The sequence below is a fragment of the Myotis nattereri genome (assembly GCF_964212035.1).
Source record: "Myotis nattereri genome assembly, chromosome: 5".
Lineage (NCBI taxonomy): Eukaryota > Metazoa > Chordata > Mammalia > Chiroptera > Vespertilionidae > Myotis > Myotis nattereri.
Window position 1 is genome coordinate 59,657,346 of NC_138080.1, and position 26,947 is coordinate 59,684,292.

The 26,947-nt window shown below is 37.7% G+C and overlaps 1 protein-coding gene across 2 annotated transcripts; it reads right to left on the reverse strand.

Annotated features, from left to right (window-relative positions):
• Positions 1 to 1,065: 1,065 nt before the first annotated feature.
• Positions 1,066 to 26,383, reverse strand: USP38 (ubiquitin specific peptidase 38; the record flags this gene model as incomplete). Of its 2 annotated transcripts, XM_081091827.1 has the most annotated exons (10): positions 1,066 to 2,282; positions 5,141 to 6,500; positions 7,632 to 7,738; positions 8,854 to 8,947; positions 11,683 to 11,876; positions 13,597 to 13,755; positions 17,140 to 17,241; positions 20,853 to 20,982; positions 23,580 to 23,715; positions 25,694 to 26,375. In XM_081091827.1, the coding sequence occupies 10 exons, from the start codon at positions 26,373 to 26,375 to the stop codon at positions 2,121 to 2,123; spliced, it is 3,126 nt and encodes a 1,041-aa protein (XP_080947953.1). In that variant the 3' UTR covers positions 1,066 to 2,120. The 2 variants fall into 2 exon arrangements, with proteins under 2 accessions (XP_080947953.1, XP_080947954.1); XM_081091828.1 differs by lacking the exon at positions 17,140 to 17,241 and having other exon boundaries at positions 25,694 to 26,383.
• Between the last annotated feature and the right edge of the window lie 564 nt (positions 26,384 to 26,947).

Sequence of the window (26,947 nt, forward strand, 5' to 3'; positions counted from 1 at the left end):
ATAAAAATCCTTAAATGACTTGATATTCATAGATATAACTGTGTATAGGTCTAATTGTGTGGGTTTTTTAAAAAATATTTTATTGATTTTTTTACAGAGAGGAAGGGTTAGGGACAGAGAGCCAGAAACATCGATGAGAGAGAAACATCAATCAGCCGCCTCCTGCATAGCCCCCACTGGGGATGGGCCTGCAACCAAGGTACATGCCCGTGATCGTAATCGAACCTGGGACCCTTCAGTCCGCAGGCCGACGCTCTATCCAGTGAGCCAAACCAGTCAGGGCTAATTGTGTTTTTTTTCCAAACTTTAATTCATGATACAAATAGAAAGCAAGCAAGAACCCCAAATATTTTCCATATTCTAATTGTTTTTTAAGGAAGTTTCTAGAAGCAGCTGAGTCCAATATCAGTCCTCCAATTACTAAATGACTACCAATTTCAGTGAATGCTGAGACTGATATAACTTGATTATAAATCATTATCTAATCTGTGGATAAGTGAGCACATAGGATAGCTTAGAAATTCACCATTAGGACAAGAAGCAGCCCACAGGAAAAAAAGTGCAATTAAAAAACCTCCTGGTTCATTCATTTATAAGGAAATCTTGATTAATACTGTAAAGAATTTCCAGTTACTAACTAATCCAGTCAGTTTTCCAAATCCTCCTGGTGACTGGAAATAGGTTAGAGGTGGGAGGAAGTGAGTGGAAGGAAGATGAGAAGTGTGTGTTTAATCACTACCATTAGAAGCATGGGAAAAAGATAAGCCCCCAAACACCAGAGAACATTCTTTCCTTAAAATGTTTTCAAAATAAATGAGACCAATCTCCAGAACAATGTACAGCCATGGATAAGTTAACACCTTTCGGACGGGGGGCAATGGGATAACTCGTGAACACTGTATAATCAAGACTCAGGAGAACTGACTTGTTTCAGTTTCCTGGCAGAAGGAAATGTGGGATGGTAGAATCTGACATTTTAGCATATCTGAAATGATGAAATAGACACAATGGTGCAAAACATCACTTAAATGAAAAAAGAAAACCAAAGGTACAACTCTAAATATATATGTTCTCAATGTTTAATATTCTGAGGATTAAGTAACAAAATCAAAAAGAGTTTTACTTGACTACGTTTATTTTCTATGAATTCTTCTTCTAAGAGTTAAAAACAATCGCACGCATTGTTTTAGGACCATCAGATTTTTACTTCAAGAAAATCTAATACCTTTCAAAAAAGTTATAATTTTAATGTTAGCACAAAAAAATCACTTCCTAACATTTCATTTTAAAAAAGCTTTCCCGCAGCCAGAGATTCCTATTTTTTAATTACAGTACTGCAAGGCACATACAGAACTCACCTCCTTCAAAACACACAGAAGAGGGACTCCCTGAAATAGAATTTTTAAATCCCTAAACAATTAGAAATACTACAAAGTTAGCAATTTGTAGGTAAAAATGTTGCTCCTATAGGATCATGCACTTTTTTGTAAAATCAATTCATCATGTATAAATAATTCCTGTAAAAACATTTGTACTTCAAATGCAGATAGTGATGCTGAAGACAGCATTAAACAAGCCTGACAAGTACTACAGCTTGATAAATTTTATGTTATTGCCTTCATTAGAGACCCTTATCATCTCTCATATGTTCAAAGATTTAAATTTAATAATGGGATAACTACACAGGAAATAAGGGATTTTCTTTTTTTTCAAACAATATTTCCTTCACCTCTAACATAATTCTTTTATGAAGAATGCTAAATGAATTAAAATTTTTGTTCAGTAAAACTGAGGATAGGAGCATTTAAATGCTTCTACTAAATTTAATGCAGCTTAATTAGGGACCAGGTATATATTTTCCTTTGAAAATTTTTGGTCAAGCATGTCTAACCATAAAAGCAAATGGAATTTTAAGAGGTAGATTTTTTTCCCCATGATGCATTTTGTTAATAAATGTATTGTTAAGAAAATAAAAACAAGCACTGAGTGTGTTTTCTTAAAGTATAAGGGTCTAATGAAAAGAAAAATAAAAGATAGCTATGATACTTATTACAGTCTGTCATTTTAACAGTCAAAGTATTAGGTGTTTTGTGACCAGTGCATTTTGGACTCTCTCAGGATCAAAATACGAGTCTGCTGACTGTATTAAATCCTCCTCCACCCCCTCCACCAGTTGGTCCACAGCTTCCTGGTGGGTCATTGTCATCAAATCCATTTGGTCGAAATGAACAGGAGGCAGAGGCAGCTTGTAGGGCCCGGGCTCGAGCATTCAATTCTTGTTCCTAAAATTAAAAATAATTTTAACGAAGTTATAATCCTAAATACAATGGATGGATATATCACCTGTATAAATATTTTAAAGCTGCCTTAATCCTTAATAAGCATCCTTCAAATCTTAACTTTAAAAATACTGACTACATTAATCCTTTCCAAATCTTACTACAGTAAATAAAGTACACAATCACAGATGGAGCAAACTTGATAGAGAAGAAAATCTTGGTGTAACGTCTACAAAATGACAGATCCAAAAGGCTGTTTGTTTCAGTATCAGACTATATAGAGGAGGAAACTGAAGCCACAGTCCAAAAGTTTTCCATATTTCAGTTCATTCCCCAAGAACTTTCAAAATACAGTAATACCCATCAACACGTAAGAACGGATTTTTTTCCTAATATACAGCATGCAGAATTAAAGATTATGACAATGGATTATCCACTCTAACAATTTTGGAAGTGAGTGATTACAATAAAAGGTACAAATAATGAAAGAAAGCTGGATTTTTAATACCCTTTTCTTAGAGTATTTCTCAGTAAGTAAAACATCTCAAAACACTGCTAAGGAAAATGGAGCCTATCTTCTTTCAGTAACACTGAAAACTTTTCTCTACTAGACCATCCACAATTTTATCAGGAATTATACTCATCTATGTGCCATACACATAGGTGCTAAATAAATATTAATGACCTCAAGTTAGAACACTATTTGATACTTATCCACAAAAGGAGAAAAAGTGAATATGACAAATTCATTTGGCAAGTTCTAAAACTGGGCTCTAAAAACTGGCACCAACTCCTTGGAAGATGTAAACTATTCTGGCACGTGCCCATTTTTCTGGGAAAGGGCCTACAACTTTTAAATGAGGTCAATGTCACTCACCCAGGTCTAAAAGCCACTGTGGTAGCAAAACCCTTAATCTGTTAGGCATAATCAGCCTCAAGAACTTTCAAAATACAGTTAACATTAGTAACAAAAACTGTACTATATCCAAATTTAACTTAAAGCCCAGTTACTTTGCTCCATCTGGCACAGTAGTATTATATATTTTTTCGCTTTAAACAGCTTGCCAATCTGAGATTGAAGATGAAATTTAGAATTGCACAACACTGAAAAGCTGAATGAAAGTACATAACTCTCTTCCATTATAGGGACAATTAAACAATAATGAATGGCACTCAAATATTGTAGTCAGGGGTAAATGGCAAGACAGAGAAAATCACTTAGAGCAGTGGTTTTCAACCTTCCTAATGCCGCAACCCTTTCACACAGTTCCTCATGTTGTGGTGACCCCCAACCATAAAATTATTTTCGTTGCTACTTCATAACTATAATTTTGCTCCTGTTATGAATCGAAATGTAAATATCTGATATGCAGGATGTATGTAAGTGGCCCCTGTGAAAGGGTCATTCGACCCCCAAAGGGGTCATGACCCACAGGTGGAGAACCACTGACTTAGAGCCAGGCTGCGATATAAGTAGTTATAAGAGTTTTTGGCATTCCTATCACAGAAATTAGGGTAGTTTCTCATCTTTTCAAAATCCATGTCCCTCCTTTGATAAATATTTCACCCAATCAATGATATATAAATAATATACATATTTCCAAAAATCAAGATTGCACTGGGTCATATTTTCTGTATTTTATATTATAGAAAATTTCTACTTCAACCTAACCCTTTACCCTCACTCCACCTCTTTAATCTTTAAGAATCGTGATGCTAAAAAAAAAAAGAAAAGAATCGTGATGCGATGCTAAACATCCAGTGCTTATTTGAACATGGTTGAAAACATTATATTCTCTGGATTATAAGCCTTCTGACTGGATGTGAGAATCTTATTTGTAAATCAATTCTAACAAATATTCTAGTTTCTAATTTTTTCTGAAAAATGTATTGTTTTTGTCACTAGTACATTGCATACTCCTTTAAGAATGTATCATGTATCTTTAAGTATTTTATAATATAGTAACTGTCAAAACTTTATGAGAAGAATTCCTTCTAAAACTCAGTAAAATCAGTACTACAGTGGTCCATTTCTTCTCATACTATCTGAACCTTTTAGTTTTAGGAGCTTCAAACACAAAAGTTTTAGAAACTTATTTAAGCTCAAAAAATCACTTGGATTATCCAATTAATACACTTACAACTTCACATATAATTTACTGGTGGTCCTTTATATTAATAGCTACTTGGCAGGCTTCAAAGAAAAATATTTTGAACAAGATCTTCATTAACTTTAAAGTAATAAAATCACTAACTCCTTGCAAAAAGTGTATTTATAAGTAAATTCAGCTTATATGAAACCTTTATTCCATGACTTTCTTTACTAATTGTCATTTCTTCTCCTTGGTTTTATTGCTCAGATCCTTAAGTAATACAAATATCCTGTCTTTATATTTTTTAGCTTTTAGTGTCCTTTATGTTATCTACCTGAATGTCAATAAATAGCTCTTAAAATACTTATACAAAGGTCTAAAAGGAACAAACACCAAATTTAGCAGCTGTTTCCCCTGGTAAGTGGGACTAAAAGGAAGAGGGGAGATACTACCATTTTATTAAACTCTCTATATTTTTGCCTAAAGTGTTTTATAATAATCATATCTTGTGTAATTAAAAATAGGTAAGGTCTTCTATACTGCATCTAACTTCAATTTTTCATAATTCATAACATTAGAAAGTAATGCAAATTAGTTATATAGGTTGAACTCATTTCATATAAACCCAGACTCAAATTTCAGAATTATCACTCTGTAAATTCCTTGGAAAATGTAGAAGCTGGATTTCAAAGTTAGGGTGCTCATTTAACTACCTGTCAATTGTTTAGCTACTTTCCACAAATGATGAAGTTTATATTTCCAACTTACCTGTAAATATAGTTTATTGTCTTTTGTTATAGCATCCATAAGTTCTTTCTGTAGAGGTGGGTCTCCATTTACCCAGAGTCCACTGGTTGAATTATTACCACTCAAACCATTAGTGCTGCTCTGTTTTCTATACAAAAGCACATAAGCTGTGTCCTTTGGAAATCTACTCGTAATTTTCTGGACTGACTGAAATGAAGTAAACGTCACTCTGCTGTCATTAAATAAAAACCATTCTTTTGACATTTCCTTGTTTTCTAAATCCTGTTCAATAACTGCACTAGGACTATCTCTTGTTAGTAAATGACTCTGGGAGGAAGCTAACGCCAGAGTTTCAGACTGGTGGCACATCTGGTATGAGGACTCTGTACCTGTGATGTTTCTGGCATAAGAGTAGTAATGCCCACTTTCAGAGGATATACCAGAGTGAACAACAACAGAACTTAATAGATAGGGCACCAAAATGGGACAGCAAGCTTCTTCAGTCCCCGAAGGCTTTAATTTTTTAGCTAGGTTTTCACTAATATCAGTGAAGTCAACATCTATAGACCAACTTTCTGACAATGAAGAGAAAGAAGTAGTTCTTTTAACTGGCAACTCCAAAACCAGTGGCAGTGACACATTGTCTAAAATTTTTCTTCTCACGTGATACTTCTGATCATATGAAAATCTTAGGAGAGTAAGAATAAGGTATTCAGGTTCTTCCGTGATTTGCATAGTTTTCTCGGCATTCTGCAAAGAGGCACAGTTTTCACAATAATACTGGTTGTCTCCTGTAAGAATCTCTGGAGCCAAAAAATAATTTAGTAAGTCAGTTACTGAAGGTGTGGCTTCATCTCCTGGCTTCTGAGGTACATCTTTATTAACAAAAATCTTGCTAGATTCACTAGGGACAGACGTGTTTTCAGTACAGCAAAACTCAGCAGGAGGGCTGCCTAGCATTCTTTCATTCATAACTGAGTCATAGACAAAGGTAGCCGCTGCTGGATTATAAATTCCTGGTTCTTCTGAAGGACCAGGGCAGGCTCCCAGTAGACCACCATCTGGTGTACTGAGCGATGATGCTGGATCTTGAAAAGACAAGCTGTCCATAGAAGAGGAAGGACAAAAGGCAAGGGAAAGATCTGTAAAGGCTTCCACTTTTTGTGAGGTACTCCTGCAGTTCAAACAACATATGTGAGTTCGTAGTTTTCCTCCAAACATTTTTTCTATCAAAGTCTTCTCACCATCATTTGTGTAAGGGGTCTCTGTCAGTACAGCTGCCTTACTGGCTACTTCCTGTAAAGACGTTTCAATGCATCCCAGATTTTCGGAAGGCTTGTGCAAGGACTGAACTTTCAAGATTTTTTCTTCTTCATGGAGCCTGCAGGGGAGTATATCATAACACAGCTACTTCACTTACATATAAATGTCATTTCTATTACAAAATATTGGTGGTTTATAAAGACAGGCCAATTATTTTTTTATCAAATATATAATGTTTAACTTAAAAAAGCAAGTTTCTCCTTTTCTAATCAAGAGGAATTCTGAACAGTTTGACAATGTAGATTAGAAGAGAAGCTACAGGCTATTTCTACACTGTATTTCATTACACTTTCTTTATACTATTTTATAGCACTTATTACGTTACAGTTAATTGCATATTCTCATTAACTGTCTTGTTTCTTTGTCTCAGGATCCCTTTGTACTCTTAAAAATAACTGAGGAGCCCAAGAGCTTTCATTTATGTGGTTACATCTATCCAAAACTGAGATTAAAAATAATAATATATACTTAAAAATAATAAACCCATTACTTATTAATATAACTGTTTTCCTGAAAAATAGTTATATTTCATAAAAAAATTTAGTGAATAGAATGGCACTGTTTTACATTTTGCATATATTTCAAGTATTTGGCTTAATAGAAGACAGCTGGATCCTCATGTCTGCTCTGTATTCAATATAATAGTATATGTTGTTTTGGATGAAGTATATGAAGAAAATCTGGCCTCAACTACATATACAGATATATAGCTAGAAAAGAAAGACCCCTGAAAGTGTTTTAGGAACTCTTAGGGGTCCTCATACCACACTTTGAGAACAGCTGGTCTAAAGTAAAAAAAACCCCCAAATTAATCATAAAAGAACACTTAAAAATATATTGTAAACACACTTGAAATATATGTATTTAAGGCTAAAAACAACATTGTGTAGAAATAATCTGTTATGAAAGAACACAATTCAAATCATAACTTTAAAAATACTTTTTACCTAGTCCTGACTGGGTGGCTCAGTTGGTTGGAGCATCGTCCCTTAACCAAAAAGTCTGGGGGTTTGATTCCTGGTCAGGGCACATACCTGGGTTGTGAGTTTGAATCCTAGTCAGGCTACCTGTAGAAAGCAGCTGATCAATGTTTCTCTCTCACATCATAACATCAATTTCTTTTTTCTCTCCCTTCCTCTCTCTAAACATATCCTCGGGTGATGATTAAATATATATATGTACTTTTTACCTGTCTAGGAGAAACCTGAGGTATTCAGAACAGTCTTGCTGTGATCTGGGGGTAAACCATGGAGGTCTGGAAGCCTCAAAGAATATCCGAGGTGCATATGCTTCTCGCTTTTGATATCAGTAGAGAAAATACAAGAAAATGATTTTCACACTATGAACTAAAAACTGAAATCTTACTATATATTCAATAAAGATAATTTTTAAAAATTACATTGAGCTTAACCTATACGCTAAGCCAGTGATGGCGAACCTATGACACGTGTGTCAGAGGTGACACGTGAACTCATTTTTTTGGTTGATTTTTCTTTGTTAAATGGCATTTAAATATATAAAATAAATATCAAAAATATAAGTCTTTGTTTTACTATGGTTGCAAATATCAAAAAATTTCTATATGTGACACGGCACCAGAGTTGTTAGGGTTTTTCAAAATGCTGACACGCGGAGCTCAAAAGGTTCACCATCACTGCTCTAAGCTGTCAAACATGTGGGCAAATAAACTAGTTGGAAATAGATTTAGATAACCATCAGTCATAACTTCTCATTCTGTAGATGAGATTTAAGATATAGAGCAGGGGTGGGGAATATCCGGCTTGAGGGCCATAGAAGGCCTGTGAAATCATTTGGTCTGGCCCTGACAAGGCATTGGGGGTGAGTTAATTAAGTGTCTGACCAAATATAGCAGGCTAATTTTTAAGCTGATAATTTTGTTTGGCCTGCAAGTGATGTTATAAATATCCAAATGGCCCTTGGCAGAAAAAGGTTCCCCACCCCTGATCTAGAGAAACTGTGTGACTTGCTCAAGGTCAGACATTATATCAGGGATTAGACCAGGTCACGTCTAACTCTTGGGTCCACAAAATCGTTTTAATTGTTTATCACTGTGAAAGTCTACCAATTCAGTATCTATAAACTATTAAAATGTATTTTAAAAGGCTTCTTTATGAGACTTTATTTATTAAATAGAAAATAATTACAATAATGGGTCAGCATAATATCCATCTACAAAAGTGAAAAGTAGGAGAAATAAATAAAAAACGTAAGAGTATATCCTGATTTTAGGCAGTATCTTTTTAACATTTCTAAGTAGATTTGTTATGCTGGGTGAGATATATATTTTTTCATCAGTTAAAAAGGGCTTACCAAGTTTGGTATAATGTGAAGTTTAAAGAATATTATCATAATAACATGAATATTAACATATACACACTACTCACACTCACCTGTGTATGAGCCAAAAAGGCAAAAAGATGCTGTAACTTTTTCATTAATGAATTGCACCCATTTAGATTTAAAGATAATACTTGTCTTCTGAAACTGAAAGAGAATAAAATATACTGATTTTCAGGTAAATGTGTACATACATATGCATTTTTTAAAAGCTAAAAGGTAGTTAGTTCAGGAACTTACCCTCAAAGTAAAACTTCACTTACCAATGGCCTCTTACCTAGCAATGTTACTAATGACAATGTAGTGAAGAAGGAAGGGGAGAATGATGGTACCTAAGCACTTACTGTGTGGCCTGGTAATGACCTATATGTACTGTCACATACCATTCCTATTTTCTGGATTAGCAAGTTGAAATAGATTAAGCTATTAATTAATACCCTAAGTAAGCAACTTTTAAATTCTTTCAAGTCTGCATGAAATAAGTAATATCCTGTCATTAAAAGATCCTATAAAGTTAGAGTGGCTTAAAATGGTAGTATACAATTGGGGGAAAAATGGAGTTAGATAAAATTTTACATCATTACAAGTCCACTTGGGGTATTGAGCTAAATATGAAATATAAAACTACTGAAGTATTTAAAGAAAAAAAGGGGAAAATTTAGAGGAAAATGGCTTCCTGAAATTCAGGCACTATAACTGAAAAATAGCAGAAGTAACTACATAAAATAATAAATTGCAAGTAAAACACTGCAAATTTGAAGAATGTAACAAAGAATTATCATCCAGATTATATAGAAATCAATATGAAAAAGACCAAACAGAAAGATCCACAAAGGAAAGAATAGAGTATTTAGAAAAGAACCACAAATGAACAGCAACAACAAATAGACAGAAAAAAATCTGCAATGGCCAGCAAAATGCAAATTAAAACAAAAAGACATTTTCACCCAAATATTTTAAAGATTGATTATATTAAGTACCGCTAAAGGTATGGGGCCATTAAGTACAATTATATATTAGCTGGTAGGTAAGTTTAAATAGTGTAGCCTTTCTGGAGACATGTGGGATGTCTTATTCAAAGAATATCCTCACAGGCCTATGGGCTGAGAGATTCATTATGAGCAAAACAAGCTATTAATAGTCATCAATAGGAGTAAGGTTGAGTGAATTATGGCAGATACTTTACTGAGAACAACACAGTTCTGTCACTGTCCTAACATGGGGATATTCCCAACTCAAACCATTAAAAGGTAAAAATAAAAGCAAGCAGCTAGAAAGTATATAAAGATTCTCTATTTTTTTTATTGTTGACACTATTATAGATGTTCCCCATTTCCCTCCCCCCTTTGTCCACATGCATTTGTTTTTATACTAGATAAAATCTTGTCACTACAAGGTCTCGAACACTGCACATAAAACTTAAATTATCTTTGGAAATGGGAATGCCTGATTTTTTTTAATTAAAATTTTTAAATTTTATGTACTTTTACATTCAATTTTTTTTAAAAACCATAAAGACTTCACATTTCTATTACCAAAGAAACAGAATATGCTGTTTGCCTATTCTGAGATGGAATTATTATTGGCCACTGTACAATAGATGAGCTGTTTGAACTGCTATTGCCAGTTATAACTGAATTAGGTCACTCTGCTTTCTCTATCATCTGTAAAGTAAGATGGCTGGACGAGATGACCTCTGGTGGTGAGATATGGTTTTTCTCAGGTTTATGCCTAGTATCGCTTGTGTCTAAGCAAACCTGGAAACAAAAGAAAACACTAAACCACACACAAAACACCTTAGTTTTGAGCGTACACATGTACTTTGGAGTTAGGAAATCAAATAAAGCTAACTCTTCACCTTTTAGTTTATGATTCCTCTAGGCAGGCATAAAAAGACTTGGAACTCAACTTGTATATATCTTTAGTCAAGTTCTATGAATCTCTATTGGTGCTGAAGAGAAAAATTCAACCATGTTTTTGCCTTTAGGAAAAGTTTATCATTAATTTGTACCTTTACAGATAGCATTCGCATAGCTAACAACCTCTGGTCTCCTATTTGTTTGGCTGTAAAAGCAATGAATTTAAAAGTAAATCTGTAAGAGGGCAAAGGAACAAGTCTGTTTACACATCTGTTCAGTATTAATCAACTTGGGGTGGGAAGCAGAGCTTAAATTTTTAGCAGCAACAAATAAGTTATTGATCTGATAAATAGCAAACTATCTACAAGCAGAAAAAACTAAGTAGGACCTCCTCAAAAGATATACTGATTAAAAAAAAATTTATTACTACCCCAGCCAGTTTGGCTCAGTGGATAGTGCGTCAGCCTAAGAACCAAAGGGTCCTGGGTTCAATTCCTGTCAAGGGGAAATGCCTCGGTTGCAGGCTCCTCCCAGGCCTGGGCCCTGGTCAGGGCTCATGCAGGAGGCAACCAATCGAAGTGTTTCTCTCACTTTGATATTTCTCTCTGTCTTTCCCTCTCTCTTCCACTCTCTCTAAAATTCAATATAAAAATATCCCCGGGTGAGGATTAAAAAAATAAAATTAAAGGTTACCACCTTATAGGATAATAACAAATTAGTACTTGAGGACACAAACTCTTAGGCATCAACTCAACCAATCCCTGTTACATTAATAAGTATCAAGTCAGAGTAATTCACAAGATTCTAAATGTAATACATAATATAAATATAAAGTAGAATTTATTTAAGTTAATATTTTAATAGTACCTTTCCATTTCTGAATAAGGCAATTATATGAAAATATTAATATTTCTGCTGTTTATAAGAACTAATATGAAGACAATCTTACCATTTTGCATTTCATTAGCATGCATCAATTTCTACAGTTAAAATGAAAATAAACAGGTTCAAATTTAAACTTACTCTGTGGCCATAAACAATGCTTGTATAACACTGTTCATATAACACGTATTTCCTAGATTAATAAGACCAGTTTTCCCAGTTTCAGATTTTCCTGAAAGTCTAGACAAGCAAGATGCCAAAGCATCAGATTGAGAAGTCCAGGCACTTTGATTGAGAATCAATTTAATCTTCTCCTCACTGGGCTTAGGGAAGTCCTGTATGTAGATCATAAAGAAGAAAAAAAAATTTTTAAATAGACACTATTCTTGTTATTAAATTAACACCATAAATATCCCTCCACTAATATTTAATCTTTTTTCCCTCCCACTTAGTTTTGATAGTACCTGACCAATTGTCAAAAAAAAATCAAATCACACTATATGCAAAAATAATTTAAACTTCTCACTGGGCTTAGGGAAGTCCTGTAGATCATGAAGAAGAAAAAAAAATTAAAAATATACACTATTCTTGTTATTAAATTAACACCATAAATATCCTTCCACTAATACTTAACCTTTTTTACCTCCCACTTAGTTTTTATAGTACTTAACCAATTGTCAAAAAAAATCAAATCACACTAAATGCAAAAATAATTGTGTCCTAAAATAAAATAAATTAAAATCTCCTAAAGGTAGAGTTTATCAAGCTGAGGAATACTAAAAAACCCCCACACAACAGGAATTCAAGTCACATATGAACTATTCATGTTTCCTATTTATCAGCAAAATGTTTTAAAAATAAAACTGAGATCAGAGAGTATACTGTAGAACTATTCAAAGGCAACAGAATAAGGACCTAAATTAGCACGCAATTCAATAATCTAAACAAATTTCTTTTATATTATATAGTCAAAATAAAGAAAAAAATCTCCTTTTCATTCACTATCAATATTTACCCAGTATTAACTTTATAAATAAAATCTCAAAGTAATCATGAAAAATGTTTAACCATATTAAAAATTATTATAAAATAGAGATTCTTCTTACCTGCTTTGTGATTTATGAGATAAAATTTTAAGAGTAAGTGATTTCAAACATGAGTAGAGCACTGGAGAATAAGAACACTTGGTAAAATCATTAAGGCTTTTTGGACTGCTATTACCATCTGGTATTTATACCTTAGAGAACAAATAATTTCTGAAGGAATTTTAATCTCCTGATTTTTTGGAGCTATTAGAAAGTGCTTCCTGGGTTCTGAGTGAGACCCTTGCTTCTTCTGAGCTTATTTCAGTCAACAGAATTTTCAACATATAAAGCATAACTGCTTTCATCTATAGACATAGTGACATCGTAGAGAGAGATTAACACTATCAAATCCATGACAGCTCCTATACATAAAGACATTTCCTTCTGCAAGGGTCAAATGTCAAACCAATGGTACACATTAACAGTGTTGTGTTCTGGGTTCAACCAATATCATTTTGATTTAACTATATAGTAAAATATTTTTTATTCATTTCAGATACAGAAGATAATGAGACCTTATATTGTATTTCAGACTTCAAAAAGAAATATCAATAGAACTGATTTATAATGATTTCTGATTAAGTCTGACTGAGGAAAGTTCTCCAATTCTTTTGCTACTCCCTGATCCTTCAGTAAGTTTACTAAGAGACAAGTATGTTTATTGTGACCCATTCTTCAAAACAAAGAGAATTAGTGCTTTTTAGATCGAACATGTATACAAACTAAAAAACAAGGCAAGTTCACAAATAGTTCAGTAAAGATTCTATAGTCCATAGCTCAAATGGAATAAAAAACAGAAGAAACCAAAGTTAAATTGTCTTTAATGAACCCTGATTTTAATGGAATTTTTCAAATAAAAAGCGTATTACCATGAGGTAGAAAACTGAGTAGCTGGTTATCATCAATCAAACATCCATCTATCACATCATGGGCTGCACATCCACAAATACTGTTGCAACTATTATCATACCTTTATTGCTTCCAGAATGGGTTCGTAGAGATCTGGAAATCCAGAGTAATGATACATCATACAGTGTATCAATTCTGTTAACTGTACTAAGAAGGCTGTACTGGAAGGCAGACCATCACTTCTGAGGGAGTGAACCAAACTGACCACATGAGGAACAATCTGAAGAGAAAGGAAGACAAATATTCCTCAATTTATACAAATTGGCAACAAATTCTCTGGCCTACAAATATAATTCAATTGTTGTACAATCAGCAAATAACTTTCCATATGTTCAGCTAGAAACTTTTTCAAAAAAAAAATTAAGAAGTAAAAAATTTCTGGAATATCAAGTTTTCAAAGTCATATGATTTTAATTCCATATAAAACCCTCCTCCTCATCTTTATTCTCCATCTAAAATGCAAACTAAAGTCCTAGTGACTGCAGTCTAAAAAATGCCTTCAGTTGAAAAATGTTAGAAACAAACTTAAAAGATACACCTAGAATTAGCATAAGAGCTCCATCTAGTGTGAATTTTAGAACTCTTACTTGGAAGAATTATACACACTGTATATTAAAGTTTGCTTCAAGAAAAGTCTTCAAAATAGCTTTTGCATGTATCTAAAATTACAGCTCAGGCTACAAGATTACCTTTCATTTAGATAAGCATAGGGATGATGTCAGATGTTAGCATGGTGATCCTTACAAAATGACACCCATTCCCCTTCTTAAAATAAAGGGAATCCGAAAGTATTATTTTAAAGGACTGGGGTTAAAAAAAAAAAAAAAGGGAAATCTAAAATGCTTATTGCTCAATAAACATTTAGAAAACTGTTAGTGTTATAAGCACAACAATGTTCTTTCATCATAAAATTAGACTAAAAGTTAAAATAGAACTAACATTTTAAGAGGTTATTAATAAACTATTTTGCAGAAATGGCTCAAGCCATTAGTACAGTGCTATACTTATTCCAACTAAATAATTGTAATCTGATATAAGATATTTATACTTCATATGTAAAAGTATCTTATGTTCTATTTGTAGGACATTTTTTGGGTTGCTAACTAGTAATAAAAGTGAAGTTATAGCTCTAAGGTCTTATCATCAAATAGCATAAACAACAATTATAGTAATATCCCAATCAACTCCCTTTCCTTTCTCCTAAAGAGAATAACCATATTCTTAAATTAACACTGCTATTCCTATTCTGCTCTGTCTGGTTTACACTTATGCTAGAGGTCTTAAATCACATTTTAGCTTTTGCACTACTTTCTTGAATCTTCATCAAAGGTATTATTCTGGTCAGGAAACTACCAGCTTCCAATGATTTCACTCTACTGCTATCACCTCTTCATTTCTAAGCAAATCTGAATTAGAATTTTACTGCATACCTATCTGATACTCTCTTGCTAAAATAATCAGAATCTAAATTTATTTTGTTTCTTCAGAGGTGAAGGGGGAGAGAGAAATGGAAAAGGAGAAAATTATAACAATGATTATTTAATTTACAATTCCAAATACTCCTAGTATAAATTTAGGCTTTGCAATCAAGGAATAAAGTTGTCTACTACTATCTATATATATAAAAGCCCAAGCAACCATCGCAAGAGAACGGACAACCGAACAGGCTGCGTGGGGCAACCAGCCCGTCAGGAGGGTTAGTGAGGGGCAACCAAACGACTGAGCAGCAGGCAGCAAGGGGGTTAGTGAGGGGTGACCAAATGACTGAGCAGCAGGCTGCGTGGGGCGACCAGACCCACAGGGGGGCAGTTGGGGGCAACCAGGCCGGCATGGGGGGCAGTTGGGGGTGACCAGGCCGGCAGGGGTGGCAGTTAGGGGCGATTAGGCAGGCAGGCAGGTGAGCAGTTAGGAGCCAGTGGTCCCGGATTGTGAGAAGGATTGGGCCTAAACCGGCAGTCCAACATCCCCCGAGGGGTCCTGGATCAGAGAGGGTGCAGGCTGGGCTGTGGGGGAGCCCCCCTCCCCCCCGCACAAATTTCGTGCACCGGGCCTCTAGCATCCTATATAATCACAATGATCACTGACACAGAAATAAGACTACGTTCTTAAAGGCATTTTGATATATGTCCATGCAGGCTATTACCTTCCTTCTTATTTTTCTTTTTAAATTCTCATCTGAGGATATGTTTTATTGATTTTTATAGAGAGAAGGGAGAGAAACATCAAACGGATGCCTCCTGTATGTGCCCCAACCAGAGTTCAGACCCACAACCTTGTCTAGTCAGGACTGGTTCTTTTTTTAAAAAATTGATTTCAAAGAGGGAAGGAGAGGGAGTGAGATGACAGAGAATCATTGATGATGACAGAGAATCAGTGATCGGCTGCCTCCTGCACACTCCCTACTGGGGATCGAGCCCACAACCTGGAATTGAACCTGCGACCCTTTAGTCTGCAGGCCAATGCTCTATCCGTTGAGCCAAACCAGCTAGGGTGCTGGTTGATTCTTGCATATGCCTTGACTGTGTATCGAACCTGCAACCTTGGCATATCAGGACAATGGTTTAACTACTGATATATGTGGCCAGGTCATATTTTTACTCCATTTAAATTTTTTTTTCCACTTATAAAAAGCACATGAAAACCAACTTGGTTCATATTAACACACATAATATTAATCTTGGTTTGCTCTAAACTACTTTAAACATATATATTATGAATAATGATGCTGATTAATAATGATGCTGATTAATAATAGTGATTCCAGATTATTGCTCAAACTTAACAACTTCTAACCTGAGTCCTTTGCTGAGTTATTTAGAGTCACAGGTGATTTAACTACCATATGAACCACTACCTGATGCCTAATCTAATTTTAGGTGAGTAGGTCAGGCTGTCCCTACTACACAGGCAGTAATTAGGTCTTTGTTTTTAAGTTTTACTAAGCCAGATCACAATTTAACTTCAGATCTAACTAATCCTTAAATAAATGATTTCATATTTACTTACTTCAATAAGGCAAATAATTCAAAGGCAACCATTTATTATCTCAACTACTTTTCTTTTTCAGAGAGATTAAGGAATGTGCGTATGCTCCATGATAAGAGTAATAAATCTTAGAATGGATGATTATGTTATGTTAGAGAGTCTCCTTCTTGGAAACTTTGAAAATAAACCCCCTTCTCAAATGGCATACACATGATTGTGCCTGAAGCCAGGGACAAATAATTGATGGTTTTTTTCCTTGGGCGACTTTGCTAGCATATTTGCTCAAGTTTGAGTTAACAAACTGATAGAAGATTATTGATTTAATGATCAAGCCCAACAATTAGGGCAATTAACTGCTGAAATGACTCATTTTAAGTGATTTACATACATTGCTGGTTTGTGGTGACAAATGGAGATGTTTGGGAGAAATACTAAATATTCTGAAAATAGATTCTTTGGAGGGAAATGCCACAATCTCAAATTTCTAAAAAATCATAAAGCTATAAGTAAATAGATTTAAGACTAATGTACAATCTTTTCACTATATACAAATATGACTCAATATTAAACTACAATTTTAAGACAAGGTTTTCAACATAGAAGCCTTGTCATAACTTACCAAATGGAATGCCTCTGGAGAATGCTGAAAACTAAGCAGCATGTGAGAAAGAACTGCAAGAGCACCAGGCCTCACAAGAGGAAACCGAAGTCGGTTAAAAACCTTCAAAAAGACAAGACATCCATCCACAGAGTTTGTAAGAAAGCCATGAACCCAATCACAATAACCTAGGTTATTTTCCTAGGACCAAAACTTATTTATGCGAATATCCCCCTTTCTGGAACGTTCTATCATACCATATGTTGCTTTATTAAACCTTGTGAGGAGAAAGTTGGGAAGTAACATGACAGAGATCAAGGGAATATAATGGCCTAAGCAACTCTCAAACTTCCTGATCAAATGAAAATCTGTCAAACCAAGTTTTTAGGTGGTAACTTCCTGGTCCATTATTCAATTCATTCGACAAATATTTATGGTCACAAGAGGGTAGGTAGGGACAATAAAAAGTAACATGGAGACAAGTGATATGAAAACAGGGTATGATAAATAGGAAATGCTGATTGGCAAAGGGGTTTGGTATTTTATATAGGGTATTTTTTTAAAAAAATGCCTCATAAAAAAGGTGACATCTGACTATAAAAAAACTGAAGGATGCCTTAGCCGGTTTGGCTCAGTGGATAGAGTGTCAACCTGCGGACTGAAGGGTCCCAGGTTTGATTCCAGTCAAGGCACATGCCTGGGTTGCAGACTTGATCCACAGTCGGGGCATGCAGGAGGCAGCCAATCAATGATTCTCTTTCATCATTGATGTTTCTATCTCTCTCTCCCTCTTCCTTCCTCTCTGAAAATCAATAAAAATATATTTTTAGAAAATTAAAAAAAAAACAACACTGACGGAAATGAGAGTAAACCTAATGGATACTCTGGGAGAAGAACATAATAAGCAGGGCAAAGGCTCAGCACCTCGAGGTCCTCCACCCTGGTGTACTAGAGCTATAGCAAGGAGGGCAGTGTAAAGCACAGATACACAGGTGCTATAATATAGGAGACTGGATAAGAGCCAGATTAAGTAGGACCTATGTGACACCTGTAGCAGACCAAGGGCAGGGGCAGGGAGGCTTCTGTAGTCATTCTAGAAAGGGAAGATAATGACTTTGGACCAGGGTGGTAGTGATGTAGCTAGTTAAGTGGTTGCATTCTGGATATTTTAAAGATGGAAGCAATAGGGTTTAGGATATGGGTTGAGAGAGACTGAAGAGACACAAGGATAGCTTCAAGGTTTTTGGCAATAGAAGTGGATGGAGTGGCCATTTGAGATAGGGAAGACCAGGTATGGGAGGGCAAAATCAAGGGTTAGATAGTGAATAAGTTGAATCTGAGATCTAAGTACAGACAACTAGATAGATGCATAATGAGTTCATGGAAGAATAATGGACTAGAAATATTAAACCTGGCAGTCATTAACTTAGGGATGTGCTAAGTATGGGTGGAGAAGAAAGTAGATCAAAGATGAAACTCTAAGGCACTCTAAACTTAGAAAGATCAACTATAGGAGACTGAGATACCAGTGAACTAGGACAAAAACCAGGAGAGTATAATGCCCTGGAAACTAAGTGAGGAAAGTGTTTCAAGAGGGAGTGATTAACTGTGTCAAATACTGCTGAGAGGTCAAATGACAGGAGGCCTGAGAAATAACTCCTAGGTTTAGCAACTTTGGAAAGCACTGGTGTCAAAGATAGTTTTGGCAGAATAATCTTAATAAAGCTTGATTAGTTCAATTCAAGGGAAATGGGAGAAACAGATTTTCATATTAAATATCTGAACACAGCAAATTACTTAAGTTACCTACACTTAAATAGCATTTTAATTTTTTATAGTCTATTCAAAATTATTACCCAAAACAAAACTAAACAAGAACATACTCAAAATTAGATGTTTTAAAGGGAACAACCCAAAGATAAAAAGATTGATTATATAAGTTCATACATCCTAATCCTATCCTATCTAATAATAGACAAACATGGTAATTAACCATACCTCCGCTACACGTCCCATTGGCTAATCAGGGTGATATGCAAATTAACTGCTAACAAAGATGGTGGCTGGCAGCCAGGCAGCTGAAGCGAACAGGAGGCTTGCTTGCTCCAGTGATGGAGGAAGCCAAGGTTCCCCACCTGCCGCGGCCCAGCTCTGAGCTCCAGTCTAAGCAACAATGTTGCAATTTTAGAAGCTAAACAAACCCCAGAAACCTGCTTTCAGCCAGCCAGCCTCACAGCTGGAGCCGCAACAAAGTTTCAATTACAGAAGGTAAATAAATCCCAGAATAAAAAGAGAAAAGAAAAAAAGGAGAGACTGGGAGCTTCAGTTGCAGGATTGGCCCGCCTGAAAACAGCCATCAGCCCCTCATCCAGGCAGGCCAGGTACTCCAGTGGGGACCCCCACCCTAAAGGGGGTGCAAGCAACCTGAAAACAGCCATCAGCCCCTCATCCAGGCTGGCCAGGCACCCCAGTGGGGACCCACACCCTGAAGGGGGTACGGGCAGCCTGAAAACAGCCCTCAGCCCCTCATCCAGGTTGGCCAGGCACCCCAGTGGGGACCCCCACCCTGAAGGGGGTGTGAGCAGCCTGAAAATAGCCATCAGCCCCTCACCCAGGCTGGCCAGGCACCCAAGCAGGACCCCCACCCTGATCTGGGACACCATTCAGGGCAAACCAGCTGGCTCCCACCTGTGCACCAGGCCTCTATCCTATATAGTAAAAGGGTAATATGCAAACTGACCCTAACAGAAGAAAGACTGGGAATGACTGGTCACTATGACACACACTGACCACTAGGGGGGAGATGCTCAATGCAGGAGCTGCCCTCTGATGGTCAGGGCGCTCTCACATGGGAGGAGCTCTGCTCAGCCACAAGCCAGGCTGATGGCTGCCAGTACAGCGGTGGTGGTGGGAGCCTCTCCTGCTTCCTCAGCAGCGCTAAGGATGTCTGACTGCAGCTTAGGTCTGCTCCCCGCTGGCAAGTGGACATCCCGGAGGGCTGCCAGGCTGCCAGAGTGATGTCTGATTGCCATCTTAGGCCCAATCCCCCTGGGGAGCAGGCCTCAGTCAGCAGGTGGTCATCCCCCGAGGGGTCCCAAACTGACAGAGGGCACAGGCCAGGCTGAGGAACCCCCCGCCCCCCGAGTATACAAATTTTTGTGCACCGGGCCTCTCATATATAATAAAAGCCTAATATGCTAAGTGTCCGGTTGTCCATTCAACCAATCAAAGCATAATATGCTAATGATATGCTAAGGCTGCTCAACTGCTCACTATGACATGCACTGACCACCAGGGGGCAGACAGTCAACCGGTAAACCAGTTGCTATGACATGCACTATCGGGGGCAGATGCTCCAACCGGTAGGTTAGCTTGCTGCTGGGGTCCGGCCAATCAGGACTGAGTGAGACAGGCCAGACACGCCCTGGAGCTCTCCTGCGGTCTCTCCCCAGCTGGCCAACCTCCTGCATCCCTTCCTGGCCGGCCGATCCTGATAGACCCTGATCGGGACTAGGCGAGATGGGGTTGGACATGCCCTGGAGCCCTCCCACGGTCCCTCCCTGCCTCCGATCGTGCACCAGTGGGGTCCTTTAGCCTGGCCTGTGCCCTCTTGCAATCCGGGACCCCTCGGGGGATGTTGGAGAGCTGGTTTTGGCCTGATCTTGCAGGCTAGGCTAAGGGACCGCACAAATTCGTGCACTGGGCCTCTAGTAAACTTATATACTCCCACTTACCAGTTTTATTTTCAGTAAAGTAACATCTATCAAAATAGTAAACTTTTGGACTGCTGCCAGCCCTTTCAAGAGTGCAATCACCCATGTATCCACATGCTGAGCCAATGGCCAGGACAGCCAATCAATCATTCTGAAAATTAAAGAAAAAGAAAACTATTAATATTGACAATATTTTCAACATTATTTAGAAATAACAGATTATGGTAGATAATTACTCACTTTGTGACTCAATATTTACTGAGCTTGCTTGTGAAAAGCACTAATCAAAATGTAGAAACAAGTATAATGGGTGCTTGTACTCCAGGGGTTTCCAATCATATAAGCTGAGATTCTTATATAACACATTTTCATAAAAAGAATTTCTGATAATTATCATTTCACCTTAAGTTTTAAATTTATGCTACATATTGATGTTAAAAATTTACTAGACAAATTTACTCTAAGAAGAGCAGTTCAAATATAGCTATCTGAACTAAGACATAAATATAAACCAACATTTCTCCTCTCTGGAAATATGAAATGCACTGTTAAAAAACACACCTATATTTATAGTTGTGAAACAGGTCTCTTCATCCTTGTTAGAATTCTACTAAACAAAGACAACAAAAGGAAACTTCAAATAGATAAGAGCACTGAATGTGCAAATATCCTAAGTGGCCTCATTTTGCATTAGTGTTTTCCTTCTTGAATATCAGCCCAGTTAATTGGGAATAGAAATGAAGTAATACAGGGTTTGATGGAGATTGTCCCTAATGTTAGACTTCAACCACAATGAAGACTTGTACAACTCTTAGAAAGCAATTGGGCCAAATGTTCATATTATTTCATCCAGTAATCCAATTTTGGGGATTATATAATAAGAAGGTAGTAGTGAAAAAAACAACAGATTTTAGTCAGAGTGACCTGGTTTAAAAATCCAATTCACCATTATTAGCTGGGGGACCTTAAATACTTAGGTAAATTATTTAATCTCTTTGTGTCTGTTTTCTTATCTGTAGATTATGGTAGACATGCTTATTTTATAGAACTCATATGAAGAATAAATGAGTTAAAATATATCACTGGAAATATTCATTGTGATGCCTCTCTTCCACCAAATATTTTTAAAAGACTGACTTCTAAATTGAAATGGTTATTTTCATAACAGCTAAGTTATAACGGTCTACATTAACACTAAGGTATTATCTTTATTAAGGTTTTTGCTCTTAAGATTTATTTTCCACTGCTCAGGGTGAATGCAACCCAGATATGTGCTCTTGACCGGGAATTGAAATGGAGACCTTTTGATGTATCTAACCGGAAACCAACTGAGCCACACCAGTCAGGGCTGAGACTGCTCATAATGTCTAATGGAACATTTGCATTTCTTTGCATTACAGAAAATGACAGTAAAATATAAGTGCTAATATGTGGAAAACTATAGAGTATAGGGAAGTATAAGGTGGGAGTATGGTAAAATAAACACTGCTATCCTTTTCAATAACATTTGTAATATAAGAATAATTACTCCAGGTAGATTATGGGTTAAATAGCTTTATGTAGGTAAATTAGAAATGCAATACAAAAATTGGATCACAACCTCCCATAGGTAAAAATTAATTTCCAAATATATTTTAAAAACAAAATAAAATCATAAGATGGATATTATGGTAGTTTTGAAAAATTAAGACCAGGAGTGCTGGATGGGAAGAAGTGGAATTTGCACTTGACTTAGTAAGTGGTGAAAGTCACTGTAGTTTGATCAGAAGGGTAAAATGAGTAGGTCAGGCTGACTTAGAGAAGAGAGATAAAGTCACTGCTGGCAAAAAGACCAACCAGAAGACTCTGTTGCAATGTTATGGCATGAAATGAAAATGTAAGCTATTCTCACTTAGGCAATGAAGGTGAGGGACCAACCGATTTCTGATTTCACTTTCACTTGTGAAATCTGTATTTCTCTGCATCTTCCTATTTTACTTAGAAGACAACTTCATTTATGATATATTCATTTCAAAAAGAAAGAAAATTTAGTGCTGCTGCAGTCACACTGGCAAGAGTGTTGCTGCCAAATAGGACACAGAAGGAGTGTCTCTGTGGAGATGGAGGAGATAAAAAGTGTTTCTTAAAAGTAAATGAACAATGAGGACTTTACATAAAGACTTGAAACTCAACCACATATAAATGAGAATTGATAAAGTGATAAGAATAAAGGGAAACGTAAATAAAAAGAGATATGAAGAAGATCCTAATAGTATGGTATCACAGGACTAGCTACTGAATAGTAAGGAAGAAAATAAGGGAAAAAAACTCCACATTTTAAACAGACAAATGCTGACAGTGTATTACTCAGAAATCCTGATTGAAAGAGACAGTAAAAGTATATACTTAGCTAGAAGAAAAAAAAGATCCCAGAGGAAAGAAACAGGTAGCAAGAAACAATGAGCAAAGAAACTAGTAAAATACATTAATAATTCAAAAAACTCCCGCCTGTACAATATGTGTAAATGTATTTATGTTTTTGAAAATTAAAAAGCTGAAATAAAAATGGATTTGTGAATTACTGGGATGCCTGTCAAGCCTATAGTAAGGTAAACAATACATCCCAATTAATTTGGAGAATTTTTATACATTTGATTCCATGATTTCAGTTTTAAACATTTCTAAGTTTTTCATTATTGACAAAAATATAACAAAATATCTCCTCCTCCCAAATCTACAGTTACCATCTATAGTGTCATGAAGAAGTACCTGCAAAAAGCTTGGGTCATACTCGCATCTTTGACATTTGGATCCGTAGTAAGGCTCCTGATGAGAACTGTAATCATCTGAAGAGGAATATGCTGCACAAGGCTTGCCAATGCTACAGAAGGTTCAAATGATGCATCTATTTTTTTTAATTAAAAGAAAACGGGATATGGCAAGAAGGTTCAAGTGAAGTATTGAGAGAGAACAATTAACCAAAAAAAAAGTAATTGCAGCAAAGGTGTTAATCAGAAAACAGTTGTCAAGCTCCACCTCATGGGTACTCATCACATAAAAGGAATGTTACATTACAGAAATTAGAGATTAAGAATTACAATGATTGCTCATTCTATAGACAGAACTACTGCAATATAAAAACTATTGCCATATTTGGCCTATGAGTTACTTTATTTTCTTGCACTTTTTAATATTGTCTTTGTCGAGCTAAAATATTCACTTAAAAAGCAGAAATGTAAGATTTAAATTCCCAGGTTAGATTCTCCAAAGTAACTTATAGCTTATTAATTACAGTAGTCTGTAAAGTGTTCTAAGTAAGATATTTAAAAATCTCTTAAAGCCCTAGCCAGTTTGGCTCAATGGGTAGAGCACTGGCCTGTGGACTGAAGGGTCCTGGGTTCGATTCCAGTCAAGGGCACATGCCCAGTTGTGGGCTTGATCCCCATTGGGGGCGTGCAGGAGGCAGCCGGTCAATGATTCTTTCTCATCATTGATGTTTTCATCTCTCCCTGTCCCTTCCTCTTTGAAATCAATAAAAATATATTTTAAAAAAATCTCTTAAAGAAGTGGAAATTTGGGGAGAGGGGAATTTTACTTAAACCATATAAAAATTAAGCAAATCCAAGGTGAACATCTTTATTGTTACAGTTGAAAAAGTTCTGGGGAAATATAACAACTCTAGCAACACAGGCAATACAAGAAAGATTACCATTAAAAAAAAATAAACCAACTCAGATCCTGCAAATACAAAATTGGTAATTTGTTTGTAAATTTATTTAATTCATCGGACTGCATGGCTTGTTAAAATTCTACTCTTCTGGTTCTCAGGATAAAGGAGGACACCTCCTTCACAAGTTGAATCCCAACAATTGCCAGGGAGAATGGTTGTACCACGTAGAGAGGAAGTGAACAATGTTTTGGATCTACTGTCCCACAACCTACAGAGCTAGAAGCTCCAAGTTCAGGTAAAATGCACAGGTAAAATTCCTGGATGACAAAGCATTTTCTTGCTAAGTGTCACTTGACCCCTCCCTGCTTTCTAAGGATGCAGTTCATGGGCTATCCTCCAAGGGAAAAAACACCCATTAGGTCCTCATATTCTTTCCCTTCCCTGAATCTCTCTCAGGAACACTGTTGTGGACAGAAAATGTCAATACTCAAAAACTACAGTTAACGAGGACAAGCCAGTAATAAAACAAACTGCACAGACCATGAATTTTAAAAAATGGTAAAATTAAAAAACAGGGGAGCCAGGCTGGTGACGCTCAGTGGTTGAACATCGAACATCGACCTAAGAACCAGGAGGTCAAGGTTTGATTCCCAGTCAGGGCAGATGCCCAGGTTTGCAGGCTCCATCCCCAGTAGGGGGCGTGCAGAAGGCAGCCAATCAAGGATTCTCTCATCATTGATGTTTCTCTCTACCCCTTTCCCTTCCTCTCTGACATCATAAAAAAAAGGGGGGGGGGGGAGGGAGGCTCATGATAACAAAATAATAGGGTTACAGTGCAATAATAATATGGTAAACATTACTAGGCTACCATTAGTCACTAATGAATAGAAGCTTTATTTAGTAGCTGTCATCCCCAAAGCATTTCATAACTAGAGCAGAGGCTGGGTAATTAAGCAACTTGTTTAGTGCCAATGGTCTTAGACCTCCAAGTGCTCAGCGTTTAAAATAAAAAACACGGCCTGCTTTTTAAGATAGAAACGACAGCCTGAAGAGGATAGTGGATGGGAATAAAATTTTGGATGAGGCACTAAGATCTGTTCTCCATTAACAATATTTTCAGGGTAGGGAAGCAAACATGGTGTGTGTGTGTGTGTGTGTGTGTGACAGACTGAATTTCCCAGAGAGATTTTTCTTGGGATACAATGACCCTTACCTGTGGAAGAGATGATTGCAAAAATTTCTTGCAGGGAAGGCAGCAGTGTGGAGGGCTCAGCCTTCCAGATGTTCTGCAGCAAGCTGCTCACCTTTGTCACCTGGGCGACATATTCCCGCAGCTCTTTCTCCTGGGTGGACTGGCACTGGAAGTGGCCTATGGTTCGAACCAGCTGTTGACAGAAGGTGATGGACAGCTTGCCCTTGGGGATGCACTGCACGAAGTCGCTCAGGAGGTCGCTCAGCCGGGCGCACAGCGGCGGCTCCGGCCTCTCACACACCAGCCGCAGCACCTCCACCTGCAGCAGGCTGAAGAGGTCCAGCACCGAGGGGCAGCTCATGATGAGCCTCAGGCCGTTGTGGATGTAGTCCAGGATGGCGACATCCTTCCTGTCCAGCGAATGGTAGCCCTGCTGGAGGAGGCCCAACACGCGCGTCTTGTTGAAGAAGGACTCGAACTCGGGGCGGTGGTAGCGGGCGTAGGCCTCCAGCACCTGGTGCCCCACCTGCCGCTGAAAGGGGTCCTGGCCCTCCAAGATGAGCCGGGTGGTCAGGTCAAACATGGCCTGGCACTGCGCCTCGTCCTGCCAGTGCTCAGCCGATTCCACCACCTTCCGCACGATCACCCGCTTCACCGGCAGCGGGTAGGAAGAGCTCACCAGGCCCTCCAGGATCTTGTCCATGGTCGTCACGCCGCGAGGCCGAGGGGCAGGGAGCGGGCGGAGACAGCCCCGAGGTGGGGCGGGAGGACCCCGGGGCGGAGGTGAACTTGGAGCGCGGCAGCAGCGGGATCGACCACCGCCACCGCCGCCTCAGCAGCCACATTTATCGGGCAGGGGGGCCCATGCAAGCGCGGGCGGGAGTTGGCAAGCGGGGGGCGCGAGAGAACCAGCACCGCCCGCGGCGGGCCTAGGGAGCCGGAGGCCCGCACGCCGCCGCCGCCGCCCCGGGACCGCGGTCCTTCTCAGCATCAGCTCGGAGGCGCCAGCGGAGGCCCCCCGGCAGCGGCGGGCGCTTAGGATGCGGGGTTGCGAGCCGACAGGTGGAGAAAGCGCGCCTCCGCGACACGGGACAGGTGTGGACGTTCGGGCTCCAGCCGGTGTTGAGAGGAGACGGGCCCTGAGTTGAGCCTGGAGCCGCTGTCACTGACGGTGCCGCCGGATCAGCCGGGAAGAGAAGGCGAACACCCTTGACCCGGATTCAGAAGGTCCCCAAACAGGAAATGACGGAGTAAATATCTGGGGAAGGGCCCGCC